Source organism: Apteryx rowi, unplaced genomic scaffold, assembly GCF_003343035.1.
Source record: "Apteryx rowi isolate R43461 unplaced genomic scaffold, aptRow1 scaffold_104, whole genome shotgun sequence".
Lineage (NCBI taxonomy): Eukaryota > Metazoa > Chordata > Aves > Apterygiformes > Apterygidae > Apteryx > Apteryx rowi.
In genome coordinates, this window is record NW_020447242.1 from 1,779,424 (window position 1) to 1,802,853 (window position 23,430).

The 23,430-nt window shown below is 37.9% G+C and overlaps 1 protein-coding gene across 1 annotated transcript in view; it reads left to right on the forward strand.

Moving 5' to 3' along the window:
- The window catches only part of LOC112966773 (G-protein coupled receptor 98-like), a 200,341-nt gene that overhangs the window by 172,833 nt on the left and 4,078 nt on the right, over window positions 1–23,430 (forward strand). The window contains exons 36-37 of the mRNA XM_026067216.1: window positions 16,371–16,562; window positions 18,195–18,372. Coding sequence (XP_025923001.1) covers window positions 16,371–16,562; window positions 18,195–18,372 — 370 coding nt within the window. The remainder of the gene's footprint in view (window positions 1–16,370; window positions 16,563–18,194; window positions 18,373–23,430) is intronic.

Genomic DNA, 23,430 nt, shown 5'->3' on the forward strand with positions numbered 1-23,430 from the left:
TATTTATTAACAAAAGAGGGCTCAGTCATCAGGTCAACACTCAAAGACTTCATGTAGAGAGATGGAAGAGTCATGCAGTTTGTGGTTTAGGTTTGTTTTGTAGGTTACTTCATCATATCCCATTGAGAAGAAGTAATTTCACAGCCAGTGTTGCAGAAGGAGAGGATCAGAATTCATAGGTCTGACCTTTACCGCTGTCTTCACTGCTATCCCTTGCTGACCTGAGGTAGGCTATAGCAGCAAAAGAATCTCAGAAGAAAGGAGCCTGTAAGTTTATTGTATCCTCTCCTACTGCATGATGGAATTAAGCTCATTTCATTGCCTATGAGATCCTTTTCCTTAACAAACTGAATTAAATCTTAATTTCAGTTACCTTCCAAGAGCATGGAAAAACCTAGTCTTTCCATTGGAAGTGAAACCTTCCTGCTAGCACATTCTGCAAATACTGAAAAACATGTAAAAATATAAAAAATTTTGCAAAACAATGTCAGTGCATCCTTAAAGTGTGAGTGTTGCATTCACGGGCTACCGTTTAAAATATCTACACTGTGCTATGTCGTATGACACAGATAATCCTAAGCTGTTATGAACCACATCTGCTTTGGAGCCAAAAGCAGTATAGCTACGTCAACGAAGAGGCAGAGGCAGTAAGTGCAGTGCTGAGGGGCAAAGCTTCTAAGCTTGGGCTCAGCACTGTTTACTCAGCTACACTGCTTTTGGCCTGGCTCTTCCGTATCACTGCTCTTTGCCGTGGGATGTGCAAACTTCTGCGGGTGTCAGATGAGGACTCTAGGCATCATCATCCTCAATGGACAAAGGCTTTTTGAGTGATCATTAAAGTGGGTCATGTTTTATATTAAAATTTCACTTTCATATATATAATTAAGACTTACTAAATACTAGATGTTTCAGTAAGTGCTTAATCAAATAAACATTGTTAAAGTCCAACAGGCTGCTATAATTATCACAACAGCCGTGCCACAAATATTGCGCTTATAAACATCTGCAACACACACTATTTTTGTCAAAACTGTGTATTAATAATTTATTTACCATTTAAAAACTGTTTAGAAATAGCATCTTGGAGCAGATACTGCCCATTATTTTAGGATTAATAGTAATAAATGATCTGACTTGATAGGGGTTCACTTGCCTAGCATAAAAATGCCTTCCTGGGGTGACATTCTTCTATAGACCAAAATGTTACTGAAATTTTAAATGTTTTGTCTACTAATCTGTCTTCTGTTTTCATGCTTATAATGGATTGTATTATAGCACTTTTTTTCAGTGTAGAAGTTGAAGTGATGTATGTGTGATATTCATATGTGAGATGAAATCATAATCTCTGATTCCTTTTCTGTTGCTTTCAGCAAAGTCTGGAAAGATTGCTACTATCATTACTTTTTCATTTTCTTGCTAAATTCCTTTCCAAATCAAGAAATTCAGTTTACACTTCATTCACTCTATTTTTGCAGTAAAGGTAACGTAACAAAAGTGTGTCACATAAGTAAATGCATTATGTTGTCCTGATTCATAATGGTAAGTATAGTCTTCATTATTTGTTTATACTTCTTCATCGAGAAAAAAAAAAAATCTTTTCCAGAAAGTTGTATCTAGTAATGTGATATTGTGTTATAAGTGAAGTTGAAGCTAAAGCAGGGAATGCAATTACAAGTAACTGAATGTAAGCACTTTGAATGTTTCTGTATTTGAATTCAAAGATAGTTCCATGTGGAGCACAGTTATCTAAGGCCTAAAATGGATTTCACCTGTGTGCTAAAACTTGCCTTACTTGTTCATTGTGCTCAAAGAATAATTGTGCTGATAGGAAATGTTATGCCTGTGCCTAGTATATCTATGTTAAATTGAATATATATTTATAAATAAACACAAAATAATATGTATTTCTGTTACTCAGAAAATGTATGTTATATCTTAGACAACACAAAAACCGGCTTAAAAAAAAATCTCACAGGCAGTTTGTAGCTTTGAAACACTTCTAACCAAAAAGGCCTTGGAATGGCAGTGAGGCAGAAGCTAAGTATTTGAAGAAGAGAGGCAGCAGTGTTCCACTGAGAGTAGTTAGAGAAACTGGCTTGGCCAGTTTTACTAGTATCAATATATAACATCAAACCGAAGTTTTCAGAGTGAGCCTGCAGCAAGAACCATCATCGTTATAGCAGTGGAGATACTGTGCTTGATGCAGGTGTAAAGAATCAAGTACAGTCAGTATATTACTATTTCTGCTGTCCTTACTGGGATACAATGGTGAGCGTTAGACTATGGATTTTTACATTCAGTGGATCATGTGAACTGGCACTGCCACACAGGTAAATGAGACTTCTAGTACTTGCCAATATAGCTGGGGTTTATAGACTTTATGTTTGATCTGTTTAACATAAATTTGCTTCAGAATCCACCTGTCTGGCAAAGTTTCTACTCAAAAAAGTGTCTTGCTTTGGAACTTTATTCCACTTCCCTCAAAAATTTACTTTTACCTCTCATCAGGCTTTTCAATACTTGCTTATCATCCCATCTTTTCTGCTATCTTCTGAAGAGCGTGTGCAGTCTGGAATTGAAAGCATAATTAGGTCAGTGTTTGTCATGCTGTCTAACCTGTGTGTGCCTCCAGGTTGGTGGTGCGCACCTGCGTGTGCTGGCCTCGCTTTGCAGGCTGCACCAGGGCTACCTGTGATGGTGCAGACTCAGAGGAACAAGCAGGCAACAAGTCTTTCTCATAGCACTGATGGGAGAAGGGACAATGGCAGAAATGGTAGATGCTCAGCTGCGATTGAAGGCAAGAAAGCGAAAAAGGAAAAGTTAAAAGCAGAACAGAAAAAAAAAAAAAAGGCTTTTTCCAATCTTGTACTCCCTTCTTGGACTACTGTGTAGTTCTGTTTCTGTGGCTGAGAATTGGCAGCTCTTTGTATTTGCTTTACATTGGGCTTCACTGTGCAGCCAAGACAGCTCAGTCAAACACTTTGGGTGGTTTTGCAGTGAGAAAACATGATACTGCAGAGCCAGCAGTTATTGCCATACAAGGGTGCTGGAAGGAGCAGACAGCAATCCACAGCCCTCACACAAAGAGGGAGACCTCAAGAGGACATATATTCCATGCTAAGTAATAGGAAAAACTAAAAAAAAACCCCAAACCCAACCCCTTCCCCAAAGCAACAGCTAAGCTTATTGCTTTGAAAATATGGAAAAGTCTATCCTTGAACAGCTCCTATCATTTTTTCCTCTTAAGAAATACTCCACAGATAGCAGGATGGGTTGCAGAACAGGTCATATCCAAATTTTTCCTGTTTAGTGCTTCAAGTATATCTTAGGTCACTTCTGGCATTAATACATTCGAGAGAATTTCCAAAAGGGAAAGTAGCTTCTTGTTTTCCAAGTACAAGCAGAGCAAACAATTTGAAATGTGTTTCATGACTTAGCTATCTGTTGCTGACAGTGGTAGAGCTACATTCCCACTAAATTCAATAAATTTAGCAAGGCACGAAAATTTAAATGTTCCCATTCCTCAATTTCCGGATATATAAATATATAAATATAAATATAAATATATATATTCTTTGGTGTTACATTGTTGTGCATTAACATGTAGTGTAGGCTTTTTCATAGGTAGAATAATAGAGAACTAAATAAGTACTACAAGGTCATTACTCTACCAAGTGTTCTGTACATCTCAAAAGTAGACAGTGACCCCTGTTTAGAGGCAGTCAATGGAATTACCTCTATGTTCCTTTCATTCCCTTTTTAATTTATGTAAGTTTCCATCTTTTTGTCCAAGGCTTATTTGTGGTACCCTGTCTGAATGTGCTAACGCTTTTGTTTTAAAAGCCACAAAGTAAATTCTTTATGCCAGTGATTTTTCCATTAAAAAAAAAGTTGTAACCTGCAAAATGCAAATGCAAAGTTTTAGAGCTACCATTTATTTTTAAAACTCTGTAAGACTAACTGTATCAACTAAAAGGTTCTAATACAAGACTGACATTATATCCGTGTTTAATATGAATTTGCTTTGAAGTTTAGTTTGAGTAACACTCTCTTATGAAAAAAGATCTTATGAACTCTTAGGGGTACTTTTTTTTTTTATCCTGTGCTTTCCTTGCACATATTGCAAGGAGGACAGAGGGGAAAGGAAAATCAGCTCATTATGTCAAGCCAGGAAGTGAATGATTTCAGTGACAGAGCCAAATATATTATTGTACCTCCACCTACTCGTGTTCACCTACTTGTCAGATATGGAAGGACGTCTAGTCCTTGTCCTCTTTTTTGCCCACGTTTCCCCTTCTTTGAGGAGCATTCCTACCCAAAACAGTGTTAACTTCCTACTTTATAAATAAGACTTGCCTTCTGCTGTCTCTGATGCTACAAAAAGGCAGTAAAGAACTACAGTAATTTTCATTAAAATCAAGGGGAGTAGGGAGTGTAAACTGCTGTCAGGCTGCTATGATCATCATTTAATAGCAAAGTCTGCTAAGCAGGACCTCTACTTCTGAGACAGTCAGAGCTCTCTGGCAAAGTAACAACTTGATATAGTAATGTACATATCTGTTATTTTGGCTATAAAAAGCCCATGTCACATACTAGTAAATGCCATTGTAAGATCCTTACTGGGGTCAGTTTTAACTAAGGGAGTTTTGAAGCTGATGAGAAATTATTCAGTTCCTAAAACATCTCTGTGGCTCTACCTGAGTGTGGCATGCCCAAAAGGTGTTTCCAATAGTCAGAGGTTGCTAGAGGACAAGAATACCTTATTCTTATCAATCTTGTCCCCAAAAGCCTTCTAGGTAGAAGGTATATGAGAATTAATCATATCAGTAATCCATAAACCTTGAGTTCCCTCCAAGCCAGATTTTTTTTTAATTTTCATGTGTTTTGGGCTACTGACGTAGCACGTCAATTGTAGATTTACTCTCTTAAGGCAGTTGAGAGAAGTGCTGCTAAATAAATGGTCTTGCCCATTTCTCAGTCAGATATCACAGAGTAACAGCAAATATGGAGAAAATAGTGGGCACAAGAGGAAAAGCTTTTTCACCGTGAGGGTGACAGAGCACTGGAACAGGTTGCCTAGAGAGGTTGTGGAGTCTCCTTCTCTGGAGATATTCAAAAGCTGCCTGGATGCGATCCTGTGCAACGTGCTCTAGGTGACCCTGCTTGAGCAGGGGGGTTGGACTAGATGATCTCCAGAGGTCCCTTCCAACCTCAACCATTCTGTGATTCTGTGATATTTTGATGTTGCAAGAATTCATTAAAAGAAAAAAACTCATTGTTATAACGATAACAATGACAATCAGGGTTCTACATAGCCCTTCATTTTATGAGGTTTTCTGTAATAGCAAATAAGAGTTCAGCAGTAAACACAGAGTTAGCTTCTCTCTTTTGACTCTTTTTGTCTGTCAATGCTGACTTTTAATTCCCTGTTTCTTTTATTTTAACTCTGTGTTATGTCATCAATATACATAAGTAGAAAATACTGCTTCCATAAAAATAATATTAAAAGGAATATTTTAATGTTCTGCAGAAATACGATGTTCCTGGCATTTTTATATGGACAGGATCGACCTCTAGTCAGTGATGCTAGTTTGTATGGTTCCTGAATGTAGCTTCTTCAGTCGCTAGCTTCCCTCTAGAGTATTGCTTTCATATGGTGGCTTTCAGCCTGTTTTCAGATATAATTATAGAATTCACTGCTCTAACATTATTAGACAGGGAATCTCTTGACCTAAGGGCAGAGCTGATGAAGGCTTTTTCACCTGTCATTTCTTGTCTGTTTGAGAGAGCAGTTAAAACGTTAGTGGTCTTAGATTGTAAGGCGTGAGCTGAAATGTAAGGCTATGAATGTTTGTCTTGGAAAGTAAGTATGAGAAGAAATATTTGCAAAATATTGTAAAACATAGGTGTAAAGTCATGACCTGTGATATTTCTAGACTTTTACAGTCAATGCAGTTGAAGAATACATTAGAAATAACCATACAGCTTTTGTCTGTTTTATTTTTAGTATAAGGTTCAACAGTAGACAAATAGGTCAAATTTTTCATTGATATTTGATCTAGCTGCTTTCTGCTGCCAACTGGTCCTCCAGGTAGCACAAAACACAGGAAGAACCAGTACAAAGAAGCCCTCCAAGGATGCTGTTTCTGATTTCTATTGCCTGTGCAGGAATAGAAAAGGAGGGGGGCAGGGAGGGGAAAGCGTATAGGCAGAGAGATGGGGCTTGGATGCAGCATGGCGGGGGCTACTCTGCTTTGGCAGTTCTTAGCTGTTGTCAGCCTCCTGCAACCATGTGTGGTTGGCATAATTTCCAAAATCACACAGTGCCAATGAGGGGCTACAGCCAGAACTGGAGGCGAATTTTAAGCTACTCTAGGGTATGCTGTCTCACTGATGTTTGCCCTTCACAGATCATGCCTATCCCACTGTTTGGACCTTTGGTGTTTGACTCAGTTTTTGTTTCTTTCTCAACTAGAAGCACTGAAATAGAAAAATATGGCTTTCTTGATATTTCCAGTATGACTACATTGGAAGGAAGTAACAGAATCTTATTCTAGACCAATTCACACATCTGGCAGGTTTGGCTAAGCATCTGTATTTTCAGTGTTTCTTCAAACTGAACGTTTCTCTTTTAAAGTTTGAATCTGTCATCTTGAGAAAAAAGAAAAAACATGTTTCCACTACTTGCAGGGCTGAAATAGGAGGTACAAATGACTGTTGTGTGGGAGTAGCTGAGAGTGTTCTGAGAACTATGCAAAATATTTATAGTGAATCCTGAGTATCCAAGCAAATCTGCTTTTTAAAGATTTGCCAGAGTTTGTGAACCTCCCAGGTAAGCCTCAGCCAAGTTTAGACTAAATATGAGCTGAGTGTAGTTTGYCAGAGAGGAATTTATGGCTTTGGGTAGAAACCGCAAGGTTCAGCATGGTTTTGGCATAGCTGGCTCTGCATAAAGAGAAACTTGGCTGTTTAGACTAAGTTTCATGTATTACATTAATATTAGGAAAACATATTAATAATGCTGTAAACACAATGTTTTTATCTTTATTACAAAATATACATATAACCTTTTAATCTGAGGAATTATAATAATCTATAGGAACTTTATAAAAAAGAAGCCACTAGAAATATATCTTGGTCATGTGGACCTGTAAACACATCCTTCATTTAATGATAGATTTATGAATGGTTACTTTTCTTCATTCCATTGTTTTATGATGACTGTGTGTATGTGGTGACAGCTGTTGGTTGGTTCAACAGATCATAGATGATATTTAGTAAAACAACCATGAAAAAATCTCTTTCAACAGAAGTGGTCTTACGATGTTGCTTATTAGGACAGTTTGAGGTTTGCAATCCTTCAGTTACATTAATTGTTGTCTTCTGATTTTGATGTGAATTTTTATAATTTCATCCGTAACTAAGATAAATCCTCGTCTACAAAGCAAAATGGAAAATGAATACCTCAGGAAGCAAAGTGCTGATAAGAAGTAAATGTTCCCAATAGAAACTGCAATAAGAGGAGAGATATGCTTGGTAAGAATGATAATAGCTTCATCAAAACTGGTGTTTAATGGCAATTAAACAGTCAAAATCTTGATGAACCACAGCAGGTCTAAGGTTGGCTTAAGTAGAATCACCAGCTGGCAGGGTTGCACTGCTGAAGGACATAGCGTTTATAACAGTGACTTTGAATGTTAAGAAAAAGAGTTAGATTTAAACAGAAGGATCTGATTTACATTTCAAAGGTTAATATTTCTGGTGAGCTATGAGTGGGAGATGTTATGTGATGGCTTAGGCTATAGTATCATGTGACTAAGATGATACTTTTGTCATGATGACACCAATAAAAGATCTTCAAGCTGTTCTGAAAGAAAAATATGGATGATAAAGATCCAGGAAAATAAACTGTACATTAAAGATCTGCTTTTTAATATTTAGATGTGCACAAAAATGTTGTGTGTGCAATTTGTCATGATTATTTCTGAAAACAAGAAAACTTGGAGGAGCAAATAGAAAATTATATATGTTTTATGTGTGTCAGTTGGTTAGCAGGAATACTTGTGTGTATGATTATTCAGTTCCGTGGCTGATTTTTTTTCCAAAAGAGATGAGGAAACACAACAGTATCAAACTAATATCATGCACTGTATGATGGTCCTGATTATATTTCCTGAATATAGTTTAAGATTGCAAGTCATTTCTTGCAACGTAGATACTAACTTCTTAACATGGTAAGACATGCAAATTATTTGGAGTAATCAGACCAGTAATTTTCCCAAAAGCAGTGGGCACTTGTTATGTAAATCAGTGTTAATCCAAAGCAGGCTTTGACTGGCCAATGATGGAAAACTACACAAGAACACAGAAGTCCACAGCCTAAGAACTTCCAGTAAGTTAGTAAAATCCCTAGGGAAGTTCACAAAAGTCAGGTAAGGCATTAAGCTGCAAAAGCATCAGCCAAGATGCTGCCACCAGCAGTGGCAACAACACATGTGCCCATTGACAGCCACTCAAGAAATCACAAGCAGCAGAGAGGGGAGAAAACCTGACCATAAAACTGACAAGAAAAGGACTTTCTATGAGGGGTGGCCAAGAGTAAGTTAGCAAAGTTGAGCTAGAGAGTAAGATAAAATCTGACCTCAGTAAAACTTGAACACTAAAGTGAAACTAACCAAGACATAAACCATCATGCAAAATTGCCTCTGCAGTGACTACAGGCAGCTAATCTCAAAAAGCTGATCTGGATAATGACAATGCTACTACCCTTGTGTTGGAAGAGACACCTGTTTGTGTGATTTCTTTTTTTTTTTTTTTAACTAGCTGTCACCAATAAATGTGTAACTTAAAAAATAATAGTCGTGTTGTAGCCAGGGTGATCTAAAGATATAGTTAGAAAAAATGAACCAGTTCTGGACATAGAGACCCTTCTCTGGTCTAACAAGAGATACTATCTTCCCTTACAAGCCTTGATTTCACTTTGCAATACCCTCTTTTGAAAAGGCATGTTTTAATTATACAGTCACATGAATAATAGTTATCAAATGAAATTTTCCTAATTGATATATGAGTTAAAGAATGCACCTATAGTGTGCACTGAATTTTTGCTAGTGCTGATAAATACCCTGAAATAGGTTGAGGAACTGCTCAAAATGACAATTCTTTACCAGAAGTTCTGCACAGATACTTTAGTTTTATAAATAGAAAAGCCATTCTGCTAAAATAGATGGATTTGAAAATAGGCCTACGGAGAATCTTAAAATGGCATTATCTGAATTCACTTCTCTTTGGAAAAACAGAGTTTTTTCAGTTTCAGCACAGAGTATATCTGCCTCGGCTGAAAATATATGTGTGAGAACTGTGATATCTTACTAAAGAAATAGCTAATGTGTTTATATGTTTGTTTTCATTAGAGCAATAAAAGTCTTTTATCTTACAAGACCAATTAAAAATTATGGAAGACAGTAGCCATCTTGCTTCTCAATGAGGAAAAAAGAGGTAGAGAAGTGGTCTGTTGATGGCCTACAGTCTGTTGTATCCTTTTTCATTACTATTAGCAGAGTTTTCTCAATTACCAAACTTAGACATACTGCAGTGGCAGCACAGTGACTTAGAACATGCAGAATTAGAGGATGAAGAGAGAAAGAGAATACAAGTGTCAAATGTGAATCAGTCCACCAGGTTTGCCTGTGATCTCATGAAAGTATAAAATGTGTTCTGTCCTTTTATTGACAGCTACAGAAGTTTTTCTTTCATTTATTAGCTTCCTGCAGCTATGTCTTTGTATTTCAAAACTTCAGTAATTTAAAATAAATAAATTAGAACTGGCATATCTCAAGCTGTTATATATGAGAATTCCTCTCACACACATACATGCACAAAACCCTCCCATAAATTATAAAAGGTAGCAGAATAACCTCCCTTCTTCCTCTAAAAAAGTAGAAAGCTTAAAAAGTGAGTAACTACAGCCCCAAAATTATCATGCAATATCAGTGCTGATTGTTCAGGAGAATCTGTAGAACTATTGACCATATTGAAACTGAAGATGAAAAGACAGAGTAACCAGAAAGGCCAYGCAGTAAAATTACATTTTGTCATGCCATCATATGCTTTTTAGTTGAAAACTAGAAGCAAGAAATAGTAGTATTTTCAGATATGTTTGCAGACAGAGCAGTCAAAAGCCATAAGCCAGTGGTCCTGACCTTTGGCTCTCCTGTGCTTGGTGCAAGATCTAATGTGATGAATAAAAGTGACTCTTAGTTTTGCAGTCTCTTGAGTTCTACGGCTTCTACAAATTTGCAGAATCATTCAGGTTAGCAGGAACCTCAGGAGGTCATCTCCTCCAACCTTCTGCTCGAAGCGCAGTTAGCACTGAATTCAGACTAGTTTGCTTAGGGTTTTGTTCTCCAAGGACAGAGTTTTCACAGCTTCTTTGGGTAACCTGTTCTAGTGCTTAATTATCCTCACAGTAAAAATGTTTTGCTTATATCCATTTGGAACCTCCCCTGTTTCAATTTAGAACCAGTGTCTCTCATTCTCCAGCAATGCACCTCTGTTGTCTTGGTAACCACCCCTTAGGTGTTGAAAGGCTACTAGCAGTTAGGGTTATTAAGTCCCCTCAAGCCTCCTCCATGCTGAACAAGCCCAGTTCCCTCAGCCTGTCCTCACTGGGCAAGTGCTTCAGCCCCTGACCATCTTGATGGCCCTCCAGTGGACTTGGTCAAGTTTATCAACATCTTACTGGGAAACCCCAAACCAGACCCAGTATTCCAGGTGTAGTCTAACAACTGCTGAGTAAAGGGGGATTATTCTGCTCAATGTACTGGCTATGGTCCTGTGATACAGCCCAGTATGTTGTTAGCCTTCACCACTGCCAGGACACACTGTTTACTCATGTTTAGTCTACTGGCCACCAGGACCCCTGGTCCTTTTCAGCAGAATTTCTACACAGCCTGTCAGTCCCTGGCCTGTACTATTGAAAGGAATTATTCCTTCTCAAGTGCAGAACTTTGCATTTGTCCTTGATGAATTTTTTGAGATTCCTGTCAGCCCACTCCTCTAGCCTGTCTAGGTCTGTCTGCCCCCTGTTTGGGGCAGCCCTGCCCCTGAGTGTACAACTACACTCCAGTTTGGTACCTTCTGTAAGCCTGATGATGGTGCATTCCTTCTTCAGATTGTTAATAAAGATATTAAACATGATAGGTCCCAGTATAGACCCCTGAGAAATTCCACTTGTAAACAGCCTCCAGGAAGAGTATAAACCGTTAACTTTAAGCCCAACAATCCAGCCCATTTCTTTTACACATCTAGTAATCTATCCATCTAGACTACAATGTCCTAACTTGGATGCAAGAATGCTGTGGGAGACCATGCACAAAATCTTGCAAAAGTCAAAGTAGAGGACATCCATCACTCTCCCTTGGTCCACTGGACCAGTCATTACATCATAAAAGGCAGGTGGGTTGCTCAAGCATGGTTTATCCATGGTAAGTCCAAGGTAGAGATTGGTGAAGTGTCTGGCATAATCTAGAGCAGCATCAAGGCTGTTCCCAGCGCACTGGCTGAAAAGGTCCCCAGTGGACACTTTGCCATGTGAGAATTCCTTCAGTTGTAGTTCTGTTTTTTTCTGGATGAGTTTTTTCCCTGATATAACAGTGCAAAACAGCAGAGATGGTGGATAAACAGAGAAATACAAATCAGCTTGCTGTGATGAAATAACAAAAGCTGAATTGTCTTCCATCAGCACATGCCAGTAAAATAAATAGCAGCCATTACTGACAATAGCTTACACACATTTTTCAGGCAACCACCATGTGTCTGAGAAGAATTTTAAGCTGTCTGTCCTTCCACCTTTTTGACAGCCTACTTGCCTGCTTGAAGTACTATTCTTCTCTTTCTCCAGGGAAGACATATTAGTAACACTTTTCCCTCTTATCTTTTGCTGTAACATTAGCAACAGTATTATTACTACTATCATAATGTAACTGTAAATGACATGGGATTAAATGCTTTGTAAGTAGTCCTGTGGGCTCAAACCACAGAAGTTATTTAGTATTGCAGATAAATCCTTTAAAGCCCTAGTTCTTTAGCTTAATTGTTCTATCTTCTTCCAGAATCACTAGGTCAGGCTTTGCAGGGTAGCAATCATCACTCATTTCACTCCAACACCAAATAGTTTCTTTTGGCCACCCTGCACATGTTTGTGAGATGAAAACAATGGCTCTGAATTTGTATGCAACAGCAGAGGAATTAATATCTATCACACATTTTGAAACTTTTAATAGAGATATCGTTATCTGTGCTGCTAATATCCAAAGGCCATGTATACCCAGACCTACTTCCTTTGATCCCTTTGGAGTATTTAGGTTTCTTCTCTGAACATCCTGCAAGTCTGATAGGCCTGTCAACAAAAACAGACTATTCTCTGTATTTCCTATTTGGTCCAACCTAGCAAGGACTGTGCTTATGTATCTGTAAAAGTATTGGATGGAATAGCAATTGCTGGTATCCACTAAAACATGAGTATCTAGGTTCTACAGGCTGGTTTAAAAGACAGTGGTGTCAACATGGCCAAACCCATTCATGATAAACATAGTGAAACATATATTACCATGCTAACAGCCTTATTTTATAGTATTTTAAGACTATTTTCACAGCATTAAGGGAAGTTAAGTGAAAAGAACATTATGAGTGTCACGGGTAATGAATGCTATTTTGATTCTCAAACCAGTGGTTTTGAAAAAAAACCCTTAAGACTGTGAAAGTTGTGGTTCACTGACACAACCTGGGTGTATGCATACTTCCTGTGCTCTTTCAAAGTAAACAATCTGGTAGCTGCTAGTGCTAAAATAAGCACAGATCAATACAACTTGATCCATGGCATCACAGTGTTTATGATTGTTGGAACTCAATATTGTTTAGGCAGAACCATTTGCCTTATTTTGATATTTCAAAATGCAATTGCAGTGGTTTCTAATAGAAGCATAGAGTAGTCTGAATAAGACCATAACACTCTTTGGATACTTCAGACAAAACAACAATGATGGCACGTAGCAAGTCATCTCTACAGAGCATGTATTCTTGACCCCCTAGATCTCAATAGGAATATGTGTCAAAGAAGGATCCACCCTTTTTCCAGCTAAGCAAGTAATCTTCTACCCAACAATACAGTTCTTTTGTAATTGATGTAACCTACTAAGGAGTGTTGGTTTTCTTAGATATAACTGAAACAGTTTCATAAATTTATGTTTGGAAGGCAGTGCTGTAATATTTTACAAGGGTGGGAGAAGTAAAACTGAGAATTTTTGTTTCTCTTAGCTAACTCAGTCAGTGACTTTCCTTGTGTCCTTAAACAAGTGAAATAACCTCCCTGAGTCAATTCGCTCATTATGGAAAGACCCAGAGGAACAGTCTCATCACCAGCGTGCATCAATATATGGGAGTTCTCTGAACTGCACAGGCTGAAATTCCTTCTCAGCTTCCAATATTAACAACTGCTGGGCTGCCTGGGAAATCTCAGATCATACTGCACAGATTCCTTGATCCCTTGAACTCATATCTCTGCTGCTTGTTACTGGGTTTGGCCTGAGAATATAGAGTCTAAATATCTTTAACTAGAAAATGTGTATTGTGGGTAACTGACAAATTATTGTATGATTGCTGCCAGCTCCTGTATCAAGAGTGTATTAATATGAAACAGAAGAGATCAGTTTACAATTTGAAGTGTACAGCTCAAATCTAGTCAGTCTCTCTCTAAATCTAGATGAATGAATTGAGGACTGTGGCAAGAATGAAACGAGAGGCACCAGTTGGGAGCAAATGTATATAAGCAAGGCTGTCTCTAGCTGCCCAGGAAAAGGGTCTGTATCTCTGCACGACTATAAGAGCCAGGAGTAGTGGCAGCAGGAAGGAACTTAGGCAAGGGTGCTTTGGGTGTCAAAATGTCTTTCTGTGGCTCTGTTATAATAGTAGTTCCTCAGAAATAGCACTGTCTCGAAACACTGAAAATTACAAGGTCGCTAGTCAATGGCCACCAGTTACAACAGCTGCTGAAACCGCTTACTGACGCATATATGCACATTTTATGCTTTGTCCTTCACTTACTTGTTTGGGGATGGACTGTGAACTATCTGGTTTTGTTCATTTATCATAATGGACTTATTACAGTGGGCCTTAGCTCCACATCAGGTATCTTCAGGTATAACTACAATTTTAAGTACCGAAGAATAAAAATACAGTCACAAAAAGAACTGAGACTGAGGCTCAGGCTAACAAGTAGCAACCAGATGCCTATCTCTTTGGGATTTCTTAAGTCCAGGGCATATCTAATTGCCGCTGGGGCTGTGTGATCAAGTATCTATTCCCTAATATTAACAACAGCCCTTTTCTCTTTTGGTTGCCAGATACTGGGCTCTAGTTAAAGAGGTAATTGCGGCACTCTATTCCATGTTTGTTTCTTTGGGAAGAACATCCACACTCAGGGCCATATACAAGAGTCTGACATAACATGGGCCTTCTGTATCAGTGCTTTATGTCCCTGTGGTTCAGAAAGACAAAAGTATGGAGTGTTAGTTGTTTTCAGTTTATGGTTTGCTTGAAAAGTACAAACCCACTTAAAACGTATGTGCAGCTTTTATGACTAGGTCCTTAGAGACTGGAATGCCAGAGGCTGCTCTGAATTCTATAGTGTCACTGTTATCCATTCTTCTTAGAATTGTTATCCCTCTTCATATCCATTAATTAACTTACATTAAAAAAATCCATTTGCTGGTCCCATTGTGCTTGACCTACATGAGAGTCCTTGGATTTGTTTACAGAATGAAAGGATATTTTAGTTCCTTTTTAGTGTTTCTTAAGTGCAACATGTATTTCAGTTTTTTGGAATGTATTTACGTGTATCACAAAGAAGTTTCCTTTTTAAGTCAGTCAGTGCTCTAGATCTTCGTGATAAAAACCAAAAATCTGGAAAAGTGAGAAAATGTTATTTTAAAATAAGTTTTAACGTTTTTGGTTTTCAGTTTGCTGTTAAAAAAGAAAACATGTAGAGCTATATAGTTGTATAACTTTACAGGATGTGTATGAGGTTATGTCCATACCATTTGACCAGCTCAGACTGAAATCTCATTGAATCACATTAACTTCTGTTACATGTCTCTTCAGACTAGACTGTTATTATAGACCATTTTGTCATATAGTTTTGTCATTAAAAACTATGAATCCATGGGCCATGAAGTGTTATTTTATGTTGTCTGTTTTGTATGCATGGGAATGAATATATAGCTTGGGTGTTTCCAGTCTCAATGTATATTCAAAGTTGCTTCCATTTGAAGTTTCCCGATATAAATAGTTGAAACTCCTTACTATTTATAATCCCAGTTATTACTTTCATGCCTATCGGTACCTTTCCAATAAATTGTTCTGTTTAGTACAATTAGTTTTGGGAGTCTTGAGGACAATGGGAACTATAAAAACAAGGCAAATTTAATTGTATTGCAGTAATGAGGAAGAATCTGAAGTCTCCTTTCTGTAATCTCTTGGTTAACCCTGTATTTATTAATTATTGAATTGGTTGACTGACTAATTGAAACTGATTATTTTACCTCAATATTTGTACAATTTAAGAATTAGATCAAAAAGAAAGTCAGATTTCATATTCAGAAGTTCAGTCACTGGGTTTCTATGCAAACAAAAGATGTAGTTATAATACTTTTTCTTGGCTAAGTCTAAAGGTCAAAATTAGCAAGTTTTAAAGAAGAATTGCAGAGACATACAGTAGAGCCTTTGTAGTAATCACAAATGAAAGACTGTTGAAGTAGTGGATCTCATAGAGAATCTAATTTATAACTACAGCTTGATATCTGTGACAGCAGCAATGTAGTTTGCATGAGATTGAAGCTGGGGCAAGAATGTAAAGAGCCAGCAGGTCAGTAAGAGAACAAAGAATTGTGGTTAGGGGCGAGTTGCCAACTTCTATTGTAAAGGCAGTCCATAACCCGCATTTTCACTACTATGACAGCTATGAAACTTGAGCTGGTTTTGTTGTTGTTGTGATCTTGGTTTTGCTTTGCAACTGTGTGGGTTCAACCAAATAATCATTTTTAATAATTCTTCTTTTGTGGGGGGAGGGATTATGTTTTGCTGGAGGCCTGAGGATATGAACTTACTTTTAATTTCCCAGTCTCTGATTGACACTGACATCTTCCCTTATTATCCAGAAAAATCCAGTGCAACCCTGTGAAGCACAGTGATTGTTAGTGTGAGGAGAGACATCTGCTACAGCATACAGGACCTTGCCATGACTGGACTCCAAATCTGATCAAAGATGCTTTCATTTCAAACTCTGATATTCTTTTTCTGTCCCTGTATTTTAGGGTCTTTATGTCTTTGTGGTATATTTTATCCTACACAATCAACTTTGTTGTCCTGTGAAAGCAAGTTATACTGTGGACATGAATGGACATACAACGGCTGGATCTGCTTTTTTCACACATGGCAGTGGTTTGCCGCCTGCAGGTGGAGAGATCAGCAAATCCACTCAGAACCTGATCAGTGCTATGGAAGAGGTAACAGATGTTCTATCCTCATTACCCTGTGTATTAAAAATGTACTGAAGGTTTAAGTGGTAATACAGAAGTGTAATACACAGGGAATGAGATGACCACTTGCTAATTGCTATTGTTCTTTTTTTTTGGGGGGGGGGGGAACGTTTCTTTTCACCATAGAAATTGTTATCCTTAGCCATGATAATGTTCTTGGGACTTACAATTCCCTGGTAATATCCGATCTAGAGAATTTCACCTTCTCAGCTTGGGTCTTCAGTTTATTATAGATGTTGGTTACAGTGTTATCAGAAGTAGCTAATGGGAAATTAAAATGTCAAGTTAATTCTTTCATCTTCAGTCTTGGATGAGTTTTAAGTCTCTAATTTTCCAAAGTCATGCTGTGTGAAATTTCTGCAAATTTTCAGAGATGATTTTCAATCTCTTCATTGCTGGAATTGGAATGCTGCTAATATCTCTTTTTCACTTCCTATAGCAAACCAAGGTCACTTTTGCTGCTGTGTACATGTGCATGTTGACAGAGCTAGCTGAAAAAATTTCCAGTTGAACAGCTTTTCTAGCAAAAATACTGATTTAATTGGATTGAAATATTTCAACAGAACAAGTCAGTTCTAGTAATAATTTTGGTGGAAACCAGACAGCCTGGTTTCCTGCTCACCTGCCAGCTATTTTGCCCATTTCTCTATCTGCTTGACTGTGGGTTTGTCTGGATGCTAATGCTTCTCAGCTGCCCCTTGGCAGACTGTTAAATTTCTTAGGCTTTTCACCTTCTCATTTAAGGTGATGCCTGACTCCCCAGTTTACTGGACAGCATGGCTTCTCAGCTCCATGTGGCAGGTATTCACAATCCTGTGCTCAAAGGTGTGGATGAACAATGAGCCCCCCAAAAATCTATTTTGATTGTCCTGAAATACAATTTTTTAGAGTTCAGTATTTTGATTTTTCATCACAATTAGGGAGGAAATAGATTTTCAAAAAATCCCCTTTTTCATGAACTGAAATTCTGTCTTTCGTTCAGCACCACTTTAAAATTAAGAGGCAGATGTAATTTAGCAAAGTTAATATCAAAACTATTGGGCTGTACACCAGCACGTTTAAAGTCTAATAACTTACTTTAAAAGATTGTGTTGGTAAACCTGGGAAAGAGTGGGAAAGTGGGAAAGAGCCAACAGTAGATCATATGATGGACAGAAAAGTAATTTTGATTAGTGGTTATAGAAGGGAGAGGCAGGGTCCAGTAGAGGAAGTGGCAGCAATAAGAGAAGAGTGAGAAGGATTATTTTGACTGGAACCTTTCAGTGTTTTAATTTAAGCTTCTCCATACTAGAAGCCAATGTTCAGAAATAGGGAAATGTTAAGTTTTGGAGCCAGCTAGGCCATCCATAATAAACACAAGGTTAAATGACTTGTAATCAAATTCTAGGCTTTTTTTTTTTTTTTTTCCCTCTAATTAGGCTACCTAGTTCACTAGAGAAGTCACAGAATACTTGATTCCAAAAATCCTGATCTTGAGTCCAGCTCTGGTCATAGGTTCTAATTTGTTATCTCAAGATAGGATCCTAAACAGTGATGTAAATTATTTGTATACTGTAGTTTTGATTACTGCATTTCTTTGTCTTTTTAAACTTGTTAAAGGTGCCGGCAGACTGGGAGAGGGCATCCTTGCAGCCTGGCAGTCAAGCTAGTGCAGCCTTTACACAGAGTCCACAAAATGGCAATGTCTTCCACCCTTCTGGAGGATTTAGTAACAGCTCATTGGTTGCTGATGAGGAATCACAGGAGTTTGATGACCTAATATTTGCTTTAAAGACTGGTGAGTGACACTTTTCCTTGTTTCTTGAAGATTGCTATGTTCTTCTTCATTCTAATGGTGTTACCATTCCATGAGATTCAGTTGCTGTTAATGTAATCTAATTACCAGTGAAAATCTAAAGCAAAATTGTTTTGGCTTGAACTATTATTCCATTAGCTAAAAATACTGTGCAGACTATCTAAAATAACAAAGAGAAATAGTCTGTAAAAATACAGTTTGAGTCATGATGATGAGCAGACCTACCTACAGAAACAAGCAACAGATTGGAGGTTTGAACGTTTTTCCATGAATACTTAAATAGCTAACTTACTGCCTCCACCAAGACATTGGTGGTCTTATCTTCTGTTCCTTTCTTTTTAAGTGCATATATATGGTATGTATGTTGTACGTATCTTTATTATATATATTTGTGAGAAATAGCATAATTTCTTAAATACTGATGCTCCCAATAAATGTAGGACAAAATATTTATATTTCTCCATGCCAAATATGCATTTGGCCTGAAAAATGGTCTACCCTAGAAAGATAAACTAGATGAACTTTTGCCCAAGCACAACAGACAACTGTGATTAGCTCACAAAGCTGCTGGAGAACACAAAGGGAGGGAGGCTGCTCTAGGTGCCTACACTCAAACTACACTTGTAAAACAAATTATTTGTAATCAGATTTCTCTCAATGGCCTTACAGTTCAAGTCTTCAAAATCCCAGTCTTTGCCCTCAGGGTTCTCAGTTAAGTATCGTTCATCTTCTCTTTCACCAATGCCCGCCAGCAAAACTTTAGGTCATTGAAATGATGATAGAAATGATAATATAAATAGATAGCCAGGCATGGCTTTAGGCAGAAGAAATGAAGTGAAACCTGATTCAAAGATAGGTAAACATGGGAATGTCTGATAACAGATGACAATGGTAAAAGAATGTCACCTGGTAAGATGACACATACTAAGCCAAGCCCACTGCCCTAGGCACCAGGGGGAATACAAAGGGACGTGCTTGGTAAGGTACTTAGGCAGAGGACTGGAGGCCATTTGCTTGATCTTTTGGAATATCATGGAGCCTTCAAGGAGACAATGTCGAGATATTGACTAAATTAGCAGGTTAAGTGCTCTGACAGCTTACTGCTAATTTCAGGAGTTATGTTCCCTTCAGTGATATCACTAGAAAAGGTCAAACTGGGTGGAAGACTGAGAATTTTGCTAATGGGGGAGTAGTTTTATTCATAATACTTTATTTCTTAGGACAATTTCCATTGCAGAAAGCTCTTAATTAAGAAGATAATTGGACAATAAATGACTGGCCTAGTGCTAAGAAATATGAATTTTTATACACATTGTCACAAAATTTCTATTTTCCTATTGCTTTACCTGGATATTTTGCAGCCTACATATACTTTGTTTGCAATCTGCTGCTATGTAATAAACTGTTAAAGATTTTGGGCAAGACTTTCAAACCTGGATGCATAAACTTAGATTTGCAAACCCTTTTTTAAGTACCCAAGTATGTAGCTTTTACTTTACCTTTCATTTTCCACTTTCTGAATATTTTAAAGGAAAACAGATAATTCAGAAGATTTTTAATAAGATATTAAGCTATTCATATTTAACATTCCCTTCATCAAACATAGTATTTCCTATCTTAAGCAGCTCGGTTGATATCAGTTGGCTATTCACTGCAGTAAACACTATGCAGTGTGCAGAAGGCTAAGCCTTAAATCATGAAGACCAATCTAGCAGGTAACAGTAGCAGTTAAACCTCATGGTTAATATAATTCAACACAACCTGATTTAGCATTTAATGATTTTTTATAAATCTTCAAATTCCATCCTTAGTTTTTCTCTGTTCTTCTAAAGGAAGTAGGTCTAAAACCAACTTTTGATTTTTTTTGCCTAAATTTTATGTGAATATCCTTTTTATTTATTTATTAATAATTTATTATCATTTCTTCTTATAAGCCTTTTGGATGAATAGAGTTTAAAGCAGACACCTCAGGGCACAGTCTGAGAAAGACATTTTTGTTTGCATTACTGGCTCAAGCATCACCTGTCTGTTTTACCCCAGTGTTCACTCTTGTGCCCAAAGTGTGCCCTCAGCGATGTTACAGGAGGGAAAAAGATTATTTCTACGCCAAACCAGTGGTCCTGTCTGGTTCCAGCCCCACATACATTTGAACAAGCCAGCCTGAAGAGAGAGTACTGTGGCTAGAGCAGCTTTAACAACCAAAGTAAATGTTTGTTAGTTACTGCCTCAGATCCAGGCTGTAGCTCAACAAATACTTCAAATGAAAAAATGTGGTTTTTTACTAAAAATAAAAAAACATAGCTGGGTTTTTTTTTCAGCCACACCTGCTCTCCARTCCAGTTCAGTGCATTTCCAAGGAATCAAAGTGCCTCTGATAGTACAAGGGAGGGAACTGCATGGAAGCAATTAAAAGTGGCAAAGGGTGGTAGAAAGTGGGATTTTTTTCTCTGTTTGTACCGTACAGATTTTTGTTGTTTAAGTGTTCACTGAACTGTAGTCCGGATTGGGTTTTATGGTACAGTTAAGCTAGCAGCCACTGTAAGGAGGCACTCTCCTCATCCCTCCTGGCTGCCCATTTCTTGCTCTCTTGCATGGGTATTCATACTCGTATGAAACCACAACATCTCAGGTTAGAGAGTCCTTCCTCTTCCTCTCTCTCTCCTTCTCCCTCTCTATCTCCTGTCTCTCTCCCCTTGTCACTCCACTCCACTCCATTCCACTCCACTCCACTCCACTCCGTCAGTTTGATGCCTTTATCCAGCTCATCAGGTGATGAGAACCAGTCTCAGCTCAAAGAAGGTAGTGGGAGTCAGCAACCAAAAGCCCAGCACCCCTTTTTCTAAATGGGCTAAAATGCATGGGCCTTTGAGATGCCTTTTGCTGCCTTCTCTTTAGGGGACTCTGTTAGTCCTTTACATAGTGCTTCTCAACCTTTTTAGACCAGACTTTATTTCAGTAGATTGAGAATTCTTTCATCTCAGCTTCTGGGAGAGTAGGTAGAAGGTGCTTTGCACCACATTAGCTGTTTTTATCACCTTCTAAACTGAGAGGTATGGCTATAGGTTATAGTGGTAAAATAGGAAAGCTTGTTCTATTACTGCTTGAGTTTTACCTCTGGTAGCCAGAAACAGAAACCTTCATTCTCTGTCATTCCCTAAAACTGTCCATCTATAACCAAACTTAGTCTTAGCTATGTTAAAACATTAGCTCCTATTCTGGAGGTTGGCTGAGGATCAACACTAATTAGCAGAGGAATATGCAGAAATGTCTTTATGCCTTTTTGTATTTCACCTGTCCTTTGTGCTAATGTAGTTTGGAGCAGTCTGAGGGTTACTTTAATTTATGCTCGTGGTCTGTAGCCCCAAGGCCTAATCCAGCAGCCAGGATCAGTGAAAATGAGGGTATAATTCATGGATATGTTTTGCTGTCAGCAAAGCTAAAATCTCATTCCTGTCCTCATGCACCCTTGCAATGCAGTTTGCCACTCTCAGTGCTATTAATGCATTCGTGGCTGGGGCCATGCTGCAAACTGAATGACTGGAACGATGCAGGTTAAAAAAATCAAGCCCTCACAGCACAATTTTTTTCCTAAACTTGCAACAGTTTGGTAAGTTACAACTTGCAGTGCCAATCCACAAATAGACGCATTGGCACACTTGGCCTTATTGCTAAAGAAATGTGTCATAGAACTATGCACTTAGCCCTTGGCTCCGTAATCATTAATACTGGATCTAATTACAGATTAACCAGAAATACAGACTGGATCAGGTGAAGGCACCCAACTGCATTTCTAGCAAATTAGTTGGAAAACGGTGTTTTCTTAGCCAGCTTTTATGCTTGCTTTATGCAAACTTTGCATCATATGGACACAACATTTTTTATTTGGTGCCAGAAATCCAAAAGCTAGACTTCCTGTATCATAAAACCATGGTCTCTGACTGTCCTATCAATGAATTCCTCCTTTCCATCAAATATGTTCATGTCCATATAGAAAGAAATAGTTAGGATTCACTGTGTTGACTATGTCACCTGAACTCTGTTATACTATGAGAAACCTTTGGAAAGTTAGTCAGCTCCAAGGCAGTTTGTGTGAAGGAAATTACAAAAAGATTACTGCAGGAAAGAAAATTTAGGGACATGTCCTGCCTATTGATACATGCTAAAACCTTGTTTTTTTTTCTGGATGGTGATTAGTTTGGCTTAAATGATTTACTTTATTTTATTTAATTTATGACTTTTATAATGAATCAAAAGCTTGGCTTCTACTGAGAATGGATAATAATTTACTATTTAGTTATTGTTAAGTGCTGTAATTAACTAAAAAATGCTGTTATTTTGGACTAGATCTCATTTGCCTCTGTGATTTCTTTTGCAAGGTTTATATTAATAGACAATTTAATGAGACCCTCGCCTTCTAGATTGACATCAGAATAGTATATATGTGACAGTAATTTAGGCTAAAGCCCACTATGAAATGATTCCTGGTTAGTAAGAGCTAAGGACTTCTACATGTTGGTTAGGCTCAGGTAGTTAAAAAGGGAGCCAATAGAATAAAAATAGGTAGAATCTGTCCCAAAGCAGCAAGCTGCCTATCAGCTTTGCTCCGAAGTATAAATACCATAAATACATGATAACTTTACTGATCTCTTAGCTTCCACCCATATTCCCTCTACCACAAATGCTCTGTTTCTCCCTGTTCTGTGATGCACAAAACAGCCAAATTATTCCTTTAGGTGAGATGTCAATGCAAAAAAAGGCCTTTAAAAGAGGCTTTAAGCCCCTCTCATTCTGACTGATGATTAATCTGTGCAGGAAGGTGTTTGTAAGGGCCATTCATAGGTCAGAGCTGAGAATACCAGCCCGGCCACATGCTGCTTTCCAAATATGTATCTGACAGTATCAAGAGAGGACAGGACAGGTTTATGCCCACATTTGTAATCTCAGTGTATTTTTGCTCTATATAGAGGCATATGTGATAAATCCTAAATAAATCTACACAGAAAATAACTTGAAGAATCTACTACAGAAATTTAAAAAAAA